The sequence below is a fragment of the Crassostrea angulata genome, chromosome 9 (assembly GCF_025612915.1).
Source record: "Crassostrea angulata isolate pt1a10 chromosome 9, ASM2561291v2, whole genome shotgun sequence".
In the NCBI taxonomy this organism is placed as follows: Eukaryota; Metazoa; Mollusca; class Bivalvia; order Ostreida; family Ostreidae; genus Magallana; species Magallana angulata.
Genome location: NC_069119.1, coordinates 21087271 through 21109683, shown reverse-complemented (window position 1 = coordinate 21109683; position 22413 = coordinate 21087271). Strand labels below are relative to the sequence as shown.

At 34.5% G+C, this 22413-nt stretch overlaps 1 protein-coding gene across 1 annotated transcript; it reads right to left on the bottom strand.

The window, feature by feature from the left end:
- Window positions 1-1430: 1430 nt before the first annotated feature.
- LOC128163675 (26S proteasome non-ATPase regulatory subunit 11A-like) lies at window positions 1431-16639 on the bottom strand. The gene is made up of 13 exons (XM_052827304.1): window positions 16482-16639; window positions 16049-16150; window positions 11568-11692; window positions 10730-10801; window positions 10412-10469; window positions 10198-10309; window positions 9770-9852; window positions 9363-9507; window positions 4878-5001; window positions 4224-4349; window positions 3129-3164; window positions 2654-2705; window positions 1431-1817 (listed from the first exon to the last, which is right to left on the bottom strand). Exons 1-13 carry the CDS (start codon window positions 16555-16557, stop codon window positions 1675-1677), a joined length of 1254 nt encoding a protein of 417 aa, XP_052683264.1. The 5' UTR covers window positions 16558-16639; the 3' UTR covers window positions 1431-1674.
- Between the last annotated feature and the right edge of the window lie 5774 nt (window positions 16640-22413).

Here is a 22413-nt window from a genome sequence, read left to right as displayed (position 1 = left end):
CATCTGAAATTTAGGACTCAGATTCAGCATCCAAGTCTTTCAGGTCCATAAGTAGGTCCAGATGCATCATCCATGCAAGTTTGGTGAAGATAGGACAAGTTATAGCTTAGGTACAGGACCTGCAACAAAAACTTTAACCAGGTCCGGACGCCGACGCCGAGGGTATAGCATCAGCTCCCCCTGACTTCGTCTCGGTGAGCTAAAAATCAATCTCAAAATAATGACAATCATATTAAGCATGCGCAAAACTACCAATCTTATGTTTTGACGTTTCGTCACGGGTAAATGATTTCAATCCTTGTCTAGAGTAGTTCTTTCGCTATGATTTGGTTCATACGTTACCCACATGGTGCCTTTGATCAAAGGAACTGCAGTGCCATTTAAACAGAGCTTTTTGGTAAATGGCGTGCAGTGACTTTGAACAAAGTCAATGTGAAGGTCAAAGCGCATCTCTTTATAGTCAGTTTTAGCTTCCCATTTTGCTCAATATTGCTCAGTCTGATCAAAAATGCCTGTATGTAAGGTGTAATGATATTGAATTAGAAGTTCTATGCAATCTGGAATATTTGTAATTTATAGGTCAAGGTCAAAGCAAAATTCTCTGAAATTCTTTTCATACTTTTGTCCATTAACGGTTTTAAAGCAGGGCCTTTTGAGATGGTCATCATTTGGTTGTCTAGTTTTATTATAGATTACACATCAGAATTGCACACATTCATACTCGGACTCACACATTAACACTACTGCATACTGTAAACCAACTTTTATTCGCGTGCGAGAAATTTTTGCGAGCTTCGCAGGAGTATCGTCGTTGCGTATATTTGTCGCCGCAAACCAGTCCATGTCACATGGTTGGTATAACAAGATGGGTCTGGATAAGGCTTGGTCATGAACATTAGTTGTCGCAAACTAATTTTTTGGAAGTAAATCGCGAAATAAAGTCGTCACGAATAAAAGTTGGTTTACAGTATTAGAATTTTACAGGTCTGAATTTTTTTAACCACAATTATCCTTCCTACGTAATAAATTTGAAAATCTACTAATCAATTGAAATGAAATCAAATAACACTAGAATATCCAATAATTAGAGTAGCAGGTTCATAATATTATATGTAATTTATATTTTGTTGGAGCAGAGTTTGTGTCTGTGTGAGAAAACTAACAGTAACACAGATTTGAAGTTGTTCAAAACCACACAAAATGTAGGCCCTCTTGTAGTTATCTATAGCTCTGGTTTGTGCAAAAAATACAAAAATTTTACATTCTTAATAAAAACGTTTTGAACTAAATCTTTTTGAACCTGTAAATTTCACTTAATAAAACCTTTTTACTGCAAATTGCTGCTAAAAGTTATTTTATAAATTCCAAACCCAGAGCCATTCTATACGTACATTTTGCACTTATCTTCAACACAACACTTAAAATCTTCCCATATTTTTAAGCTTTATTCCACATAAACATGGTGAAAAAAGTAAATGATGTTCGTTAATCTACAACTTACAACATCCCTGTCTAATAAATCACTTTTACTTGTAAGTTAACTTAATAAGTCTCAGAATTTTGAGATGTTATGACTGAAAATTCAATAAATGAAACGCATTTGTTTTGACTTTGGTCATTTCATATCATGACATCGGACCAGTCTGTCGTGGCGGTGTTGACTGGTATCCAGCACTATGTGAGTTTCTTGGCTTTGTGGTACAATGCATCTACCACCTTGCCCATGTTCTGTATGGTCTCCAGGGAGTTTCCGTACGTCTTGTCTACAGGTGTCTCGTCAAACACGACCAGCACGCCGGCCCCTTGGTCAAGGATACCTACAATCATTGCATACCAAATCTCACCATCACTCAACAATCACGGATATTTTCATGTGTTGTTAACAGCATAAATATGAAGGAAATTTATGCATGTACATGTAGATTTTACTTAAATGATATGAAAACAGATCTATTCATGTAAATTTCACTGCATATACTGTTATTTTTCATTACTTTGTCCTTATAATTTATTCTAAATTACAAAAAAATCTTGGGGAACTTTATTTATCCCCAGGTGTCTTGTATCTTTATAGATGGTTTTAATAATCCTTGTCTATGAAATAACTTGCCACAGATGTACATTGAACATACGTAAATAAAGAGACAAAGAGTCCAAAACCTCTGCACCACTACGATTAATCCCAACCTTTTTTCATAACAGGCAACCCCCCCCCCCCCCCCCACTTTTTTAAAATCTTTTGAGTCTGACTTGGATTTACAAATTATTTTTAGCAGTTTAACTCTGACATTAGACTGTAACCAAGTGTAGGTGAAGGTAGCTAGCATTGCAGAAAGGTCGTGCTTTTGATTGCTAATGTTTTCTGTCTAGTCATGCATGAATCTCCTTACAAAATGGTAGGGAACATACTTAGTGGATGTTAATATACGAGTATAAATTCCGTAGCTATAAAATTCATTCCTTGTAATTCAATTCCCTATCATCAGCTACAAAAATGAGGATGAATTTTCCTCGTATATAACAATCAGTTGTATAACATTTAAATGTGTGAATTGATATGTCTTCTGGCGAAAGTCATTATGACGTACGGTAGACAAAAAAGTTTCTACAGTTTATTTAGCCAATGAAAAAGTGAGCAACATTTGATACATACCATGAAATTTTTTGTCCAATATCATCTGTGATAATTTCTTCTCTACTGTGTCCTGAAAAGGATTATAGCATTTGATATATAATTTAGGTTGATCAAAACAATTCTTTACATCAATATGAGGAAGAAAATGAGGTATGGGAAAAGATACCATAGCTTTGTAATAATGAAGATTACATTGCATCTCTGTTCCTCAAAAAAAGGCAACTTTTTTTGTGAGATAGCTTAATTCTTAATTTCTCAAATTACTGTTTGTTTTGTCAGAGCACCTCAGATAAGGGGAGGTAACTTGTCTTTTGGACATTTTGAAATATTTAATAAAAAAATATACCGGTAACCATGGTAAGACAGCTTTAAACTAAACATGCTGGGGGATGGGTGTGATTTTACTATCTTTAAAAATAAGTTGTTCACACTCACTTAATATAAATACAAAATTTGATTGATATAATTTTCACCTACAATAAGACAAACTTACAATGGGCAGTTTGATCAAGTTGGCAACATGCTGGACCTAAAAAATAACAGAAAAATAAAACCATATTATGTATTTAATACTGTGGCTAGATAAACAAATATACATTGTTGGAGATAATATACAGTATATGTATATAGAAACAGATATAAATGTAGGAGACACACTGTAGTAACTACCGGTAGGTAACTGACCTTTAAATTAATCTTCATATATCAGTAGACAGAATCCCATTAACACATTTAAAAATGTACATGTTCTAGACTTAAATCCCTGACCTATGTTTGACCTTCTTTGACAAAGCAAGCCCAACTCAAAGATTCACAATCCATGACCTTAAAAACCAGTGATTTTAAGGTTAAACCTAAGCATGACAAACCTATTTTTATGGGGATGCTACAATCATTACGAGTATGAATAGTTTATTTTCTATCATTTTGCAATTAATATTGTTTGCTGCTAACTTCCATATGGACTAATATGCCAAGATAGCAGTCTTTAGTACATGTAGCTACAGTTTGAACACTCAAGTTTTGTCAAAAATTTGAGGCAATTGCACTATAGATTATTTTGTACATTCTGCATTCATAAAGACTTAATGACATAAAAAACCAAGGTGTAATCAATTCCCACACTTACTCACTGGATGCAATATGTCATGACAACAGAAAAATACGTTAATTCTTGTGTATAACACACACTTTTTCAGCCAAAATTTGATCAAAAGTGGAGGGTGCATGCTGGCACCTGGTACTTGGGCTAACGATTCTCTCATTCTATTGACATCTGGCTATGGACCTGTACTCTGGAGGAGGGCTCTATGATTCTACAGAAATCTCTTAATATACCTGAACTCTGGAGAAGGGCTCTATGATTCTACAGAAATCTCTCAATATACCTGAACTCTGGAGAAGGGTTCTACGATTCTACAGAAATCTCTCAATATACCTGAACTCTGGAGAAGGGTTCTATGGTTCTACAGAAATCTCTCAATATACCTGAACTCTGGAGAAGGGCTCTATGGTTCTACAGAAATCTCTCAATATACCTGAACTCTGGAGAAGGGCTCTATGATTTTACAGAAATCTCTCAATATACCTGAACTCTGGAGAAGGGCTCAATGATTCTACAAAGGTTCTGTTCTAGTAGGTTGTCATACAAAGTCTTCAAGTGGGCGTTAACAATGGGGTCATCTGCTAGCTGTGTCTTGTATTGTACCAGTGTCTGAAATAAACAATATAAACTACTGTTATCTAATATGATTACACAGGATACATATATCCATGTTCATGTAAAACATGCACAATAGAGGGAAGCTATGTTGATTCAAACATTCTTCTTCTTGTTATGGTTTTTATTACAAGACTCTGGAATCTTTTTCTCCAGCGGTAAGGTATAATATTTTGTTTTATACATACACTGGACTTAATATAAAAAATAAAATATCTAACTAATGAAACAATGGAAACATTGGAGCCGTTTCAAGTAGTTACAATGTTCCAAAGAATGCCGCTTAAGTTATCATTTAAAATTTTCCTGTATGTATAAGAAAAGGGGAATGTAAGATGGGATAACAACAGCTATGGTAAATAAACCTATAAGCAAGTAGGTACATGTAATAGACATATGTAATTTTTAATTAAAAAATAAAATACTACAAACCAATATGGAATCAAATGTGAATAACTTGTAAAACATATATACTGGTAAGACATATTTGCTACAAAGAAAGATGTAGCATAAGTATCAGACCTTTTGAAATTCAGCCAGAGATCGTTTGTGACTGGCCTGTGCTATGCTTTTCATGGCCTCTACTTCTGGACCCTGGTACTTCAGGGCTAGTTTACCACTCAGAATGGTCTGTACCTCATCTGCCCTGTAAAATCAGGTGTAAAGGTCATAGGGTCATGTATCAAATCATGGTCATATATCATAACACTCGGAAATTTAAATGAGAAAGGAAGCATTGCATAAATTGCAGCTCAAATGAAATTTAAAGTTCAAGTAGAATTAAAATACAGTACCGATCAGACCCAACCTAACAGAAAGTAAACCCCAACTAAACCCTGGGTTTACTTTCTGGGTTTACTTCGGGTTTACTAGAGTGGAACCAGAGTAAACCCAGAGTAAACCCAAAGTAAACCCAGAGTGGACACAAAGAGTAAACCCCAATTAGAAGTACACCCCTGAAAGCAGACGCTAACTGTGTATTCAGAATACACAAGGGACAGGAATTACAGGTAGTAGGATGGTAAGATAAAATACAGGTCTGCTTCACACTTCAGTGCATACAGTTGACCACAAAAGCAATTTCCAAGTAAATCCAAAGTAAACCCCAAAGTAAACTCCAAAGTAAACCCCGTTGTAATCCCCGAGTGGACCCCAATTTTCAAAAAGTAAACACAGAGTAAACCCCAAAAGTAAACCCAAGGTTTAGTTGGGGTTTATTCTGGTGTTAGGTTGGGTCTGATCGGTACTGTAAAGTAAACAAGAGGCCCAGGGGCCACATCGCTCACCTGAGCAACAATTGCCTTAATTCTGAACAAATTAGCATTGCAGTATCATAATATCTTGACAACTGAGTACAGTAGATCTTGCTAAAAAAAATTGAAATTTTTATCCACCTCTTATTTTTTTGGTAAATACCAAGCCCCTTTTGTTGTTGTACCTGTAAGAAGATTTTTCTCTATTCCTATATACCCCCCCCCCCCCCCCAATTTCGTGGCCCCACTTTTCTCTAGGGAATCATGGTTTCATCAAACTTAAATCTGCATTACCTGTGCTCTCACAATAAGTACTGAGTTTTGGACCAAAAACTTTCCCAGAATATTTTTAAAGATTTTCTCTATATATTCCTATGTAAAAATTCAAATCGCCATCACGGTCCCGCCCTACCACTAGGGACTGTGATTTTGCAAACTTGAATTTACACTACCTGTGGATGCCTCTATACACAAGCTTAAGCTTTTCTGGCCAAATAGTCTTTAAGGTCAGACGACACGTTCCTCAATTTTAGATAACTTTTTCCAGGAATTTGTTGATGGATTACTACTATTTTGACAAGCTTTCTTGCAAAAAATTAGGGTACCTTACCAGGCATTTCTGCAAAATACTAGAGTATGCAATTTCCTATATAATCTTCTTGAAAATACACTTGAATTGCTGATATAAAAATAAATACATATACAGCACAACAAAATTCACTATATCGGAACTCTATCTCGGCCTGGGCGGGGCTTTGAACTCACGACCTCTAGAACCTATAAGCTTCTGTCAGTGAGCGGCCACGGTTCTAACCACTCGGCCATCGAGACACATAACAATATCCAATTAAATTTTAATCATTTTTAAAATAATTATAAAATTAATTGTTTTTATTGGAACTCTTTATTACGAGGAGATACAAAAAAGATTCTCGAGGAACGTGTCGTCTGACCTTAAAAAGAAGATTTTTAAAGATTTTCTCTATATACAGAGGGTTCCGCTTAATCTGATAGTCAATTTGTCAGAGAAAAATTATCAGATTAACCGATTATTATATTAACCAATTTAGCGTTTTTGTGCTCTTTAATTTTGGTAAAGAATAAAATACAACTTGTTTCAATACATAATTTATCAACAAAAAGATATAATCTGTTTGTCAATAGTTTGAAATGAAATAATTTACCTTGCATTAGCAATGAAATAGCATTTTAGCCGTTATTTTGTTTGTAAATGCTCAAAAGAAAATGTTTCCCTTCATCACTGTTCATTACGATGGTTTCAATGTGGCGGCCATTTTGACAGGAAGTAGTAAGAGGAAATGGCTATTTGTCTGAACATTCCCTCTTTTCACCTGGACAATTTATTTTAATTCTTTTTCTGGTATATAGAATGCTCTTAAATAATTAATTATGCATGATAACAAATTATTTGAATTTTATTCATTAAGTTTTCTACCCCGATGTAAAATTGAGAGTAATCAGAATTTCCTCGATGTCACATGTTCCCAAGCACTTTTGATTCAGAAATTACATGTTTAAATAATTCTTAATGGTGCAAGCCTAGCATGAAATTAACACAGGCAATTGGTACATGAAAAAACAGTAAAATGTGTACACAGGTAAGGTCAGTCCTGTGTGCGGTCATCCGGAACAACTATCGATGTCGGTAGCTTTCATCTTACGAAGAAGTGAGACACCCGTGTGTGTTAAAGTGAAACTAATGCCCTGTAAAGAGTTACTGTGTACACAAAAGGGGTGTCAACTAATTAAACAAAGGAATATAAAGGTTTTAGAGGGTGGGCTGAACTATCGATGTCGGTATCTTTCATCTATCGACCAGCTGACCATCTGTGTGCGTTGAGCTGTGACTAATCCCCTGAAGCACCCTTATTTGCAAGTTTTAGGCACGTGCCAAGCTGTTTACACAGTGAGAGGTTATACACGAAGTGTACATGGTGGAAGAGGTGTGAAAACGTTAACTGATATTTGATCAGCCGACAGAAATTGTATCAGATTAACCGAAAATGACATTTTTTCCAATCAGATTATCAGTAGAAATTACAAAGGCTTATATAGCAAATGGATCGGTGTTTTGATTTTATATCAGATAAACCGAATTATCACATTAACCGCGATCAGATTAAGTGGAACCCTCTGTATTCCTAAGTAAAATTCATCCCCCATTGTGGCCTCACTCTACCCCTGGACTATTAATAAACAAACTTGAATCTATATGATCTGGGGATCCTCCACTCAAATTTGGGCTTTTCTGGCCTAATAGTTTTGAGAAGAAGACTTTTTCTCTATACATATATAAACATTTATCCCCCATTGTGGCCCCGCCCTACCCTCAGGGACCATGATTTGAACAAACTTGAATCTACATTATCTGAGGATGGTTACACGCCAATTTGAGCTTTCTTGGCCAAAAAGTTTTTAAAAGAATTTTTTTTTAAAGATTTTCTCTATACAGTAAAACTCGTTTAGTACGAACACGGATATTGCGAATTTACGGATATAGCGAAGTCATCTTGGATCCCCAGCTATGTAATTTTAATGAATTTCTTATATGGATATAACGAATTAAGGATATAACGAAGTAATTTTTTAGGTCCCAGTGACTTCGTTATAACCGAGTTTTGCTGTATATTTCTATATAAAAATTTATCCAACAATTGTGGCCCCACCCTACCCCCAGGGATCATGATTTGAATAAACTTGAATCTACACTACCTGAGGATGCTTCCACTAAAAGCTGAGCTTTCCTGGCCTAATAGTTTTTGAGAAGAAGATTTTTAAAGATTTTCTCTATTTATTCCTATGTAAAACTTGATCCCCAAATTGTGGCCCCACCCTACCCCCGGGGATCATGATTTGAACAAACTTGAATCTACACTATCTGAGGATGCTTCCACTCAAAGTTGAACTTTCCTGGCCTCATAGTTTTTGAGAAGAAGATTTTTAAAGATTTTCTCTATATATTCCCATGTAAAACTTGACCCCCCAATTGTGGCCCCACCCTACCCCCGGGGACCATGATTTGAACAAACTTGAATCTCCACTTCCTGAGGATGCTTCCACTTAAAGTTGAGCTTTTCTGGCCTAATAATTTTTGAGAAGAAGATTTTTAAAGATTTTCTCTATACATTCCCATGTAAAACTTGACCCCCAATTGTGGCCCCGCCCTACCCCAGGGGACCATGATTTGAACAAACTTGAATCTACACTACCTGAGGATGCTTCCATTTTTAATTTGAGCTTTTCTGGTCTGATAGTTTTTGAGAAGAAGATTTTTAAAGATTTTCTCTATATATTCCTATGAAAAACTTGATTCCCCTCTTGTGGCCCCTCCCTACCCCCGGGGACCATGATTTGAACAAACTTGAATCTACACTACCTGACGATGCCTCCACACAAGTTTAAGCTTTTCAGGTCGAATAGTTTTTGAGAAGAAGATTTTTGAAAAATACCAACAAATTTTCAATAATTCTCAATTATCTCCCCTTTAAAGAGGGCGTGGCACTTCATTTGAACAAACTTGAATCCCCTTCACCTAGTGGTGCTTTGTGCCAAATTTGGTTGAAATCTGCCCAGTGGTTCTTGAGAAGAAGATGAAAATGTGAAAAGTTAACAACGACGACAACGACAACGACGACAACGACAGACAACAGACAAATTGTGATCAGAAAAGCTCACTTGAGCCTTTGGCTCAGGTGAGCTTAAAAAATCAAATACATGAATAAAAGAAACTAACAGGTTTAGCATGATTTTGCACATTAGCATGTATTTGAGGCCTGTCAAAGCCTTTGGACTGTCTATTGAGTCATAGCCCTCGAAAGCCTCATAGAAATAAGAGTAGGCTGTCTTGAAATCTCTCTCGTCAGCAGCATGTAGGATGCCTAGAAAAGATGATTAACATTATAAATTTACAAATCTATAATTCCCAGTTTTCTTTACTAAAATAAATGAAATGAATGTGCACTTTATAGACTTTGGTGTTTCTCATAATTAGCACAACAAGCCCCTAAGCCTGGTATTCATATTTCCTTTTACAAAGCTTACTTGCATAGATATACACATCACACATATCTAATTCACTGATACAGTACATACGACATGTTGTATTTTAATACTCTGTAAGGCTTAAACAATTTCTTTTACCTGATTGCATGTCTAATGCTGCCTGTAATTTAGGGGGACAATAAATTCCATTAGCTGTAGTTCTACCTGAAGTTAATGCCGCCCTGAAAATACATACTTGTTATCAATTAATCATGATCTACTCCAATAGGTACATGTGAATGCCTACAATACTTATTATTCAATAAAATTCAATGTCCATGTTGTGACTGAATCAGTTACTTATGCAACTGGGAGTAAAAATTTAGTAGTATTTCTAGTAAATGGAAAATTTCTGGCTGATGATTGACACAGATAGTCAATCTTATGATCAATATTAAAATCAATACTTTTTGCAATAGCATTATCAAGATGAAGTTTTCATAGACTTTTTCTTGTTTTATAAAAAACCAAATGCATCTAGATAGATAAACTGAAAGATATATCAATGATTTTTTTAAAGCTATTACCTGGCTTTAGGTAGATTAGACAGCGAGTGGTAGATTCGACTTTCGAGTAACTGAACTTCCACCAACAAAGCTTTATCGTCTAGTTTCTTTAGTTCTCTCAACAGTGATGATGCTTTGGAAAACAAAAAGTGCACAGTAAACATTTGAAAATATCGCAACTGATAGATACATTCATAAAAAAAAAGATTTCTTTTTCTCTGTATTTTTATCATACCTAATTGTAGGGCCTCTGTATACTGCAGTGTTCCATGGTACAGTGCTACAAGTCTCGCCTTGAAAATAAAGAAAATGGATGTTAAAGCAAACAATACAAAAATGACCGACTGAAGATGCACAAGATGAATTTAACATGGTCCCTTTCGATAAAGCAGAATCTAGTCATTCTTTGTTTGTACACATCTTTAATTGAGAATAATTAAACTTCAATCGATTTCTTTTCTTTTTTTCTTTTTTTTTTAGTTCTCTATCATCACTGTTTGCTTTAAACATTAGTAAGAATTCAACATGTAGCTTTCCCCCCAGAAACATTTACCTCCAAAGCCTGTCTTAGAAATGTTCTTTTCTCATCTTTTGCCCAGTTAATACATTCCTGACAAAGCTGAACCTGTGAAAAAATGTACAACATGTCATAGTATTTATATTTTTGTAAAACATACATGTACAATCATGCCTAAATTGTTTACACCAAGTCAGAAAATTCATTACACAATGTGGATATCTAACATAGTCAGTACATTGCATAAACAATATATTTCAAATTGATACACTGATAGATTAAGTACTACACTAAGTAACTAAGTAACACTAGTTTTAAGTTTGAATATCTCTATATACATACAGGTATTTGAAAGTCATATATAGCTGTACATAAAGGTGTCAATCGTTCTAATATAACAAAGGTTGTGTTTCATTTTTAATCCATATATATTTGATATTTGATATTTAATACAGGTATTTGAAAGTCATATATAGCTGTACATAAAGGTGTCAATCGTTCTGTTTCATTTTTTTTTTAATCCATATATATTTGATATTTGATATTTAATACAGGTATTTGAAAGTCATATATAGCTGTACATAAAGGTGTCAATCGTTCTGTTTCATTTTTTTTTAAATCCATATATATTTGATATTTGATATTTAATACAGGTATTTGAAAGTCATATATAGCTGTACATAAAGGTGTCAATCGTTCTGACATAACAAAGGTTGTGTTTCATTTTTAATCCATATATATTTGAGACTAAAATCAAACCTATAAATATTGACATTTGGCATATTGGTTCTACAGAAAAAATTGATAGTGTCAAAAGTTTAAAGTCAGAAAGATGGATGGTAGGCCAACAAAGGGAGAGCTTTCTGCCACCTACCTCTTTCCCAGTTGAGGCTTCCATGTCCAAGAACATGTCTACCAGGCCTCTCACTAGCTTGGCTGCCTTTGCTTTGCTGACAGATCCAAGGAATGGACGGGTGAACTTAATCAAGCCTGCCAGTTCTAGGATTAAAGAAGAATTCTCATTAAGGAAAGAACAAATCATAAAAACACAATGGAATTACATGTATTTTAAGAAATAATTTTTAAACAAAGGGGAAAACCAAAGACATAAATAACAGAGACTGGCAATTCCGCCATTTGCGTGTTTTGTTGAAAAATTTTACAGGACCATGCAACCTTACTTTGAGAACTAAATTGTACATTTGTACATACCAGGTATTAGTAAATTGATATATTGATCTTAAACCAAAAGTAAATTGTGTTTATGAAAAATGTGCATAGGATTTAGACGTTTTTGAAGCAAAAAAATTGAAAATTAAGATTAATAGATCGAAAATATATAGGCCAGCTATAATATATCAACGAAATCTCAGAAGACGGGTGGCCAACTGTTTCCTAAAACTCCTCTTTTAATATTTTAAATAATATAGTTTATATGACATAAACTCATGAAAATATAATATTTTGAATGTTTTGGTAATAGGATTTAGCTGTTTATATTTCAACATATTTGTTTATTAGAAAGATATAATAACTTAAACTGGGAATACTTTACAATAGGGACTGGGAGATTTTGATCAGTTGCCAATCTCTGTTATTTATGTCTCTGGTGAAACACACATTCCATGACAATTTCACCATACTTTAAAATGCATACACATGACCAGAAAACATGCAATTTTTGTGAAAAAAATCAAGTTGACAACAACATTAAGGTAGTGGGGGGAAAATTAGCATTTTTAGATGCAAAGAGGTCAGGATTAAATGTTGCTCCTCATAGTCCTAAATATAGCAAAAAAAACCTCCCCTTGTTTAAAATACTAGTCAGAACATTCTACTCAAGAAATCCTTCATTTTATCAAACAAATGAATATTAAGATCTCTTTAAAATAAAATGATTTCATCAAATTAACCCTCGTGAAGTGGATTGAAGAGTCATACATGAGATTTCCAAGGGATAAAGTACAAATCTCAAAAGAAAAGATGGAAGAATGTGATAGATGAGTATCTAGTTCAGTACTGCCACGCTCCTACTAGCAATAGCTAGTGGGTTAACCCTTCAGCTCAGTTGGTAACACAGGATGAATGACCATCTTTACGTCCTCCTTAAAGATAGCTTAAAGGTGTTTAAAGGTAGCTTAAAGACGATCTTTAAGCCAACTTTAAGCTACCTTTAAGCTATATGTATTGCTTAAAGGTGGCTTAAAGAAAGCGTAAAGATGGCTTAAAGGTAGCTTAAAGACTATCTTTAAGCCACCTTTAAGGACAACTTATAGGTCCTTAATGTCCAAACTTCTTTAAGCCACCTTTAAGCCACCTTTAAGCTACCTTTAAGCCACCTTTAAGCCATTAAAAAAAATTTAATTCAATATTGTGCTTAATCTCCAACAAAATGTATTAACTTTATGAAAGAAAAGGTATTAAAACGGTTTTTGTTCTAGAAAGAAAAATGAAAAAAAAAAACACCAAAAAAAACCGGCCGCGGCGAGAATTGAACCCAGGATCCTTAGTTTACTAGCATCACCACACATCCTCTGCGCCACGGCAACTTACATATCTATGCGCGTTTTTATATCCTATATATCAGTGGATATTGAATCACTGTATTGAATGTGTTTACTTGAAAAGATTTTGACAAACCATTTAGTTTGTAACAATCAATTATATCTAATTTATAAATTACATGCATGCATGTATTTAGAATGAAATACGGAACTTGGTCTTCAGTGAACAAAAATATATTATACCTAAATGGAAACCGTTAGGTTCACTATAGTAGGCTTTCTTAGTTAATAAATTTAAACCGAGTAGATATACGTTCATCTAATTTATAGCTATAAAAATGTAAGAAAGAAAATGAAATCATTTCTTTTATTAAATGCATTGATACTATTAGGGTATTTGTTCAATTTCCCGCAATTTCCCGGTTTTCATGATCGCGGCGCCGTTCCAATATGTTTAAATATTTACATGTAATTGTATGTACATGATTTTTAAACAATCAATTCTATAACAAACAAAATTACCAATTACCGGTGACGTATTTACTGCATGTGGCAATTGCAAATGACTTGTACATACAATTGTATGATGTGCCAGGCCGGGTATATTTGACATATTTACCCTTATACATATATTTAAATAATCAACCCCTATTTATGATCACCGGTACATTAATTAATTAGCCTCAAGATTTTACTCTTAAATACATGTATCGTTAATTTGTAGACGTAACATCTTTGAAACCCAGAGCTAGGAAATATGAAAATGAATTACAAATGTAAATTAACTTTTATTCACTAGACTTATCGTATACTCGTACATACTAAGATTCAACGCCTTTAGAAACCCTGACGTGCACTTGGGCACACGACACACCTGTTGTGTATATCTTGTATATTCTGTGTTAGTTCCAGGGGTTTTCTTAAGTTGGACAAACAATAGACTTTAATTAGATATACACAAACATGCACCTGGGCACACGACACAACTGTTGTGTATATCTTGTATATTCTGTGTTAGTTCCAGGGGTTTTCTTAAGTTGGACAAACAATAGACTCTAATTAGATATACACAAACGAACAAAACTATGTCTAGACAAACAAAGCAGTAATATCCTGCCCGATATAACAAAGGCAGTTGAGAGTCTTTTCATCTTTAACATGTATCTAGCAGATCTAGAGTTAGAAATAATGAAAATTGAAAAAAAAAAATACAAACCTTAAACCGATTAACAAATTACATGTAAATCATGCATTTTTGGTTCATTACCTTTATTTTGTTTAATAACCGGATGAACTGAGAGAGAGAGAGAGAGAGAGAGAGAGAGAGAGAGAGAGAGATTTTTTTCACCGATTAATTCATAATAGGAAACAAACATACTTTAATTAGTTTTATGCACATATTAAGATACAGAGACTGCGCTCATCCCTACAATAATTTTAAACCCCCAAAAAATTATAAAGAATTTTATAACGGCAATCTGTGTCCATCGGAGCGGTGCTGATGATAGCGATCTGTGTTTAATGGAGCGACGATTAAAACCGCCTGGAACACCCCCCTCCCCCCTTCCTTGGAAATTATATTATCACTCGGATGACCCCCTCCCATCTCTATAAAAGAGCTTTTGCATTTAATATATGTTTTTATTGTTCAGCTTGATCAATATTGACTTAAAGGCCACTTAAAGACAGTGTAAAGGCAGTGTAAAGAGAGCGTAAATGCCACTTAAAGATGCTTAAAGGTGGCTTAAAGGTGGCTTAAAGGTAGCTTAAAGAAGTTTGGACATTAAGGACCTATAAGCACTTGCTTAAAGGTGACTTAAAGGCGGCTTAAAGATTGTATAGCCTTTACGCTCCTTTAAGTCACCTTTAAGGACTTGCTTAAAGATGGTTTTTCGCCCTGTGTAAAGCATTGAATTTTAAACTGCAATGACTTGGATTCAAGCCTAGTTGTGGTCATTCCTACTATGCCCTATTCTATTACAAATAAATAAATGAATAAAATAAACATGAATTCAACTAGATAGAATGTTCGATCGTTAAAATGACAGATATCCTATGGACCCAGTTTAATGATAGAATTCTTCCCATATACTTGCTTTGTAACAAATATAAAAATATATTGCGCTCTATCTCACCTAAATTTTCATATGATTGGTTTTAATTACCTACAATGTTGCTTTTTTTATAATCCCATTTTACCACAGTAACTGTTTTTGCATCGAAATCACTGCCACTTTAATTAACATCAAGTTTGAAAATTCGCTGTTTACAGTTGCCATGTTAATGATAAAATCTGAGACATTCTGAGTGCGATTTCCGTCAAAATGGCAGGCAAATTCAAACGGAGTCCGGTCAAGTCATACACAGACCAACTCGTATACAGGTCAACTCGTATGCAAAAATTTCCGTATAAACAACCAAAAATCAGCTCGTAGACAAAAATTACCAGTGTGTTTAACCGAAAGTCAACTCGTTAACAAAAATTTCATATGCCTATATCATTTATGTCAAATATTAAATATGATAATAAATAAATATTACAAACGCTGTACGCCAGTCATGAGTCAAATATTCTTACAACAGATGATGTATTTAAGAAAATATTATATAATATGTTACAGCAAAAGATGAATTTCATTGTCTAGAACGGTGATTAGTATAGGCTAACGTTAATGACTCAAAAATACCTTGTATACGCTGACTTTTGTTATTTATGCGGAAATGTTTGTATACGAATTGACCTGTATACGAGTTGGTCTGTGTACGACTTGACTGTAAATCATTCAAACGTGTACATTAAGTTATTAACAAAAAAATATTCTTTCTAGAATTCAACCAGTTCTCCAATTACCTTCAGCTTGTCCTGTTGCTGCCAGGAGCTCTCCGAGATCAAGAATGGCCTGTTCTTTAGTCTTGATATCATTTTCGCTGTTTGTATCAACATTTCTCTTCACTTGGAATAAAGAAAATGTATAATATAACGTCAAACGATTGAGGAAATTCGAACCAAAACACATTGATCGTTAATTCATCGGTTTTATAATATTAAGAGTACATATTTAACTTTTGAACAATTTAAACGTTATCTTACAATGTTCTCATAAACATTTAATTCATAACACAGCATAATAAAACAACAACAAACACCATGAGATAGCAAAATTGAACAACATGAACAATGATGAATTGAAGCCGGAATAACACCGGCATGTTTCAATCATTGCTGATTAGAGGTAAATTACACCACAATCAAAGTTATTGTTTTATTTCATTTTTAAACTTACCTATATTGTATAAAATATCGATGGCCGCATTTTTATTTGTTACTTTTAGTGTTTGTGCTTTCTCTAATTCCATCATGATCGTTCATGCATCATTCGATACTCCTCGTATATTATTAGCCCGTAAGATTTTGCCGAATGAGCGATGGGTTAAATAACCCAAAAGGACCCAAACATACTTTCTAAAAGTATAAAATATATATTAAAAGATTAATTTGTAGTTTTAACATTGTTAAATTAAATTTTAGATACATGTTTTACCCACAAAATTGAAATTCATCAAATCCTATCTATTGTAGCTTACAGTGAGTTTAATAAAGTTAAGTAGATTCCACCATTTAAAAAGCAGAAGTGTTTGCTGATTGTCTAAGGCAAAGCCAGCTTGTTTGGAAGGTGTTGGTAGATTGAATCATTGTACACAGTGGTCTCATGATGGAGGTCAACTCATTACACCAAGCTATTATAAGGAACGAATCTGAAACTGTTCTAAGACTAATTTAAGATTGGCTCAAGAAAAAGTTCTGAAAAATGCGATTGATTTTGACTCGTTTGGAAAAAAATTTGAAACGGACACTTTATAGCAACTTCGTTGATTCCAGATGACATAGAAACCCTTTCTCCTCAATCATTTGTAGGGGTTAAAACATCTGGTAATGGCAATTGCCTTTACAACGCTGCGTCTCTTTTCTTGTGTGGAAATGAATCCCTAAATAGTTGCCTAAGACTTCTTACAGCCTGGCCCCCCCCCTACTTTTTTTGGCGTATTATATTTTTTTTTAGTTAAACCTTTTAGAAAATTGTAAGTAATTATCTTGATTTCAAGGGAGCATTGTAATGTACTCATAGTGCAAACAGAATACAGACACAACTTTTGACACAGAGTATAATAGGGAATATATGAGGCCTTTGTTTTCCCTTGGACTGAAATGTCACATTTTCATTGGTTTAAACATAGCACGTGATTGCCTCATATATCTCTATATTTGTTCTGTGAGAAATAATATTAGGCAATATGGCCGTCATTGGTCGACGCTTCGCTTACTCATTTCGACATTTCGTAGTATTTAATACATAAACTGCATGCCGTAAGTTCTTAAAGTATTTGGAGTTGTTGCCCTTTGAAATTCTTTAAAATTAGAGTAGTTGCCCTTAGAATATTGACGTCACATTGTTTTGTCTGGAGCAGAACAAAATGGCAGCGTCGAAATTTGCTCAAATCTCTGCAGAGGAAAGGGGGAAACATTTGAAATTGAATAGCAACAAAACATTGTAAGTAAACATGGGTGAAGCAAAGATTTTTTGAAAGAGTATTTGAAAGGTGAGATTGAAAATTTTGAAGAGTTAAAATGAGTTAAATTGGACGAGATGTAATTAAGGCATCTTGTACATGGCTTTGCGTAGATCATCGCTATTTGTGAATAAATATGTCGCTTGATAGTCCTCGAGAAAACAAAACACTTATTAGGTTAGTTACTGACTAACCTAATAAGTAATAATATGTTTATTGCAGCTTAAGTGAATATGTATTTGGCAGCACTATAATGTCACTGAATTTAGAAAAACGTTCCTGGTCTATTCGTGTTTTATCATATGTTCCAGCGTACGATCTACCTAACAAAGATCATGATAAGAACTCTGAAGTGTCGAAATCATTTTGCATTTGTTCTCAAAAGCAATCAGACTGAATCTCATCCATCAATTTGTTTTCGTGTGTTTTACCCACAAAAAAAATCATCAAATCCTACTGCGACCAGTTCTCGCCGAGTACCATTTCTCGCCAGTACATTGTGACGTCATTTTTCGTCCATAATTTTATGTGTTGATAAAATGACGTCACAATGTACTGGCGAGAAATGGTACTCGGCGAGAACTGGTCGCCAGTATCTATTGTAGCTTACAGTGAGTTTAATAAAGTTAAGTAGATTCCACCATTTAAAAAGCAGAATTGTTTGCTGATTGTCTAAGGCAAAGCCAGCTTGTGGCACAGTGCCTTTTTGAAAGGTGTTGGTAGATTGAATCATTGTACACAGTGATCTCATGATGGAGGTCAACTCATTACACCAAGCTATTATAAGGAACGAATCTGAAACTGTTCTAAGACTAATTTAAGATTGGCTCAAGAAAAAGTTCTGAAAAATGCGATTGATTTTGACTCGTTTGGAAAAAAATTTGAAACGGACACTTTAGCAACTTCGTTGATTCCAGATGACATAGAAACCCTTTCTCCTCAATCATTTGTAGGGGTTAAAACATCTGGTAATGGCAATATTGCCTTTACAACGCTGCGTCTCTTTTCTTGTGTGGAAATGAATCCCTAAATAGTTGCCTAAGACTTCTTACAGCCTTGCCCCCCCCTACTTTTTTTGGCGTATTATATTTTTTTTTAGTTAAACCTTTTAGAAAATTGTAAGTAATTATCTTGATTTCAAGGGAGCATTGTAATGTACTCATAGTGCAAACAGAATACAGACACAACTTTTGACACAGAGTATAATAGGGAATATATGAGGCCTTTGTTTTCCCTTGGACTGAAATGTCACATTTTCATTGGTTTAAACATAGCACGTGATTGCCTCATATATCTCTATATTTGTTCTGTGAGAAATAATATTAGGCAATATGGCCGTCATTGGTCGACGCTTCGCTTACTCATTTCGACATTTCGTAGTATTTAATACATAAACTGCATGCCGTAAGTTCTTAAAGTATTTGGAGTTGTTGCCCTTTGAAATTCTTTAAAATTAGAGTAGTTGCCCTTAGAATATTGACGTCACATTGTTTTGTCTGGAGCAGAACAAAATGGCAGCGTCGAAATTTGCTCAAATCTCTGCAGAGGAAAGGGGGAAAACATTTGAAATTGAATAGCAACAAAACATTGTAAGTAAACATGGGTGAAGCAAAGATTTTGAAAGAGTATTTGAAAGGTGAGATTGAAAATTTTGAAAAGTTAAAATGAGTTAAATTGGACGAGATGTAATTAAGGCATCTTGTACATAGCTTTGCGTAGATCATCGCTATTTGTGAATAAATATGTCGCTTGATAGTCCTCGAGAAAACAAAACACTTATTAGGTTAGTTACTGACTAACCTAATAAGTAATAATATGTTTATTGCAGCTTAAGTGAATATGTATTTGGCAGCACTATAATGTCACTGAATTTAGAAAAACGTTCCTGGTCTATTCGTGTTTTATCATATGTTCCAGCGTACGATCTACCTAACAAAGATCATGATAAGAACTCTGAAGTGTCGAAATCATTTTGCATTTGTTCTCAAAAGCAATCAGACTGAATCTCATCCATCAATTTGTTTTCGTGTGTTTTACCCACAAAAAAAATCATCAAATCCTACTGCGACCAGTTCTCGCCGAGTACCATTTCTCGCCAGTACATTGTGACGTCATTTTTCGTCCATAATTTTATGTGTTGATAAAATGACGTCACAATGTACTGGCGAGAAATGGTACTCGGCGAGAACTGGTCGCCAGTATCTATTGTAGCTTACAGTGAGTTTAATAAAGTTAAGTAGATTCTACCATTTAAAAAGCAGAAGTGTTTGCTGATTGTCTAAGGCAAAGCCAGCTTGTGGCACAGTGCCTTTTTGAAAGGTGTTGGTAGATTGAATCATTGTACACAGTGATCTCATGATGGAGGTCAACTCATTACACCAAGCTATTATAAGGAACGAATCTGAAACTGTTCTAAGACTAATTTAAGATTGGCTCAAGAAAAAGTTCTGAAAAATGCGATTGATTTTGACTCGTTTGGAAAAAAATTTGAAACGGACACTTTAGCAACTTCGTTGATTCCAGATGACATAGAAACCCTTTCTCCTCAATCATTTGTAGGGGTTAAAACATCTGGTAATGGCAATATTGCCTTTACAACGCTGCGTCTCTTTTCTTGTGTGGAAATGAATCCCTAAATAGTTGCCTAAGACTTCTTACAGCCTTGCCCCCCCCCCTTTTTTTTTGGCGTATTATATTTTTTTTTAGTTAAACCTTTTAGAAAATTGTAAGTAATTATCTTGATTTCAAGGGAGCATTGTTATGTACTCATAGTGCAAACAGAATACAGACACAAATTTTGACACAGAGTATAATAGGGAATATATGAGGCCTTTGTTTTCCCTTGGACTGAAATGTCACATTTTCATTGGTTTAAACATAGCACGTGATTGCCTCATATATCTCTATATTTGTTCTGTGAGAAATAATATTAGGCAATATGGCCGTCATTGGTCGACGCTTCGCTTACTCATTTCGACATTTCGTAGTATTTAATACATAAACTGCATGCCGTAAGTTCTTAAAGTATTTGGAGTTGTTGCCCTTTGAAATTCTTTAAAATTAGAGTAGTTGCCCTTAGAATATTGACGTCACATTGTTTTGTCTGGAGCAGAACAAAATGGCAGCGTCGAAATTTGCTCAAATCTCTGCAGAGGAAAGGGGGAAAACATTTGAAATTGAATAGCAACAAAACATTGTAAGTAAACATGGGTGAAGCAAAGATTTTGAAAGAGTATTTGAAAGGTGAGATTGAAAATTTTGAAGAGTTAAAATGAGTTAAATTGGACGAGATGTAATTAAGGCATCTTGTACATGGCTTTGCGTAGATCATCGCTATTTGTGAATAAATATGTCGCTTGATAGTCCTCGAGAAAACAAAACACTTATTAGGTTAGTTACTGACTAACCTAATAAGTAATAATATGTTTATTGCAGCTTAAGTGAATATGTATTTGGCAGCACTATAATGTCACTGAATTTAGAAAAACGTTCCTGGTCTATTCGTGTTTTATCATATGTTCCAGCGTACGATCTACCTATAGTCTGTCCCAAGATATTTATGCTGCACATTTGAACGATTTTTAATAAAAATACACACACCTGTGACTGAAGTGCAATTAAAATCGATGAAAGGGAAAATTCCTAAGATAACTTCATTCACACATTATCATTTTTCCCTCGTTAAAATTCACAGGAACGAAAACAGATTTCCTACGGAGATTTATAATGGGGAATGTTGACATCTTTTCTCCATTCGGAAATACTCGGGACCCCTCGCGCAATTTTTCAACGTTATCATCCTGGCGTCTTCATCTCCTTGGCAATGGAAAAACCTCGTAGACTTTTTATTTTTAGCCGTGTACTGATACCCGACAAGCTAGAGGGGGCGTTTCAAAGGGGAAATCTTGGGATTTTTTCATACTATTGAATGAACATCGTCTGAACCAAGAGGTATTTATAAATATTGAATAATTTAAGAAAATATGCGGCAAAAATATCTTGGGACAGACTATAACAAAGATCATGATAAGAACTCTGAAGTGTCGAAATCATTTTGCATTTGTTCTCAAAGGCAATCAGACTGAATCTCATCCATCAATTTGTTTTCGTGTGTTTTACCCACAAAAAAAATCATCAAATCCTATCTATTGTAGCTTACAGTGAGTTTAATAAAGTTAAGTAGATTCCACCATTTAAAAAGCAGAATTGTTTGCTGATTGTCTAAGGCAAAGCCAGCTTGTGGCACAGTGCCTTTTTGAAAGGTGTTGGTAGATTGAATCATTGTACACAGTGATCTCATGATGGAGGTCAACTCATTACACCAAGCTATTATAAGGAACGAATCTGAAACTGTTCTAAGACTAAGATTGGCTCAAGAAAAAGTTCTGAAAAATGCGATTGATTTTGACTCGTTTGGAAAAAAATTTGAAACGGACACTTTAGCAACTTCGTTGATTCCAGATGACATAGAAACCCTTTCTCCTCAATCATTTGTAGGGGTTAAAACATCTGGTAATGGCAATTGCCTTTACAACGCTGCGTCTCTTTTCTTGTGTGGAAATGAATTCCTAAATAGTTGCCTAAGACTTCTTACAGCCTTGCCCCCCCTTTTTTTTTGGCGTATTATATTTTTTTTTAGTTAAACCT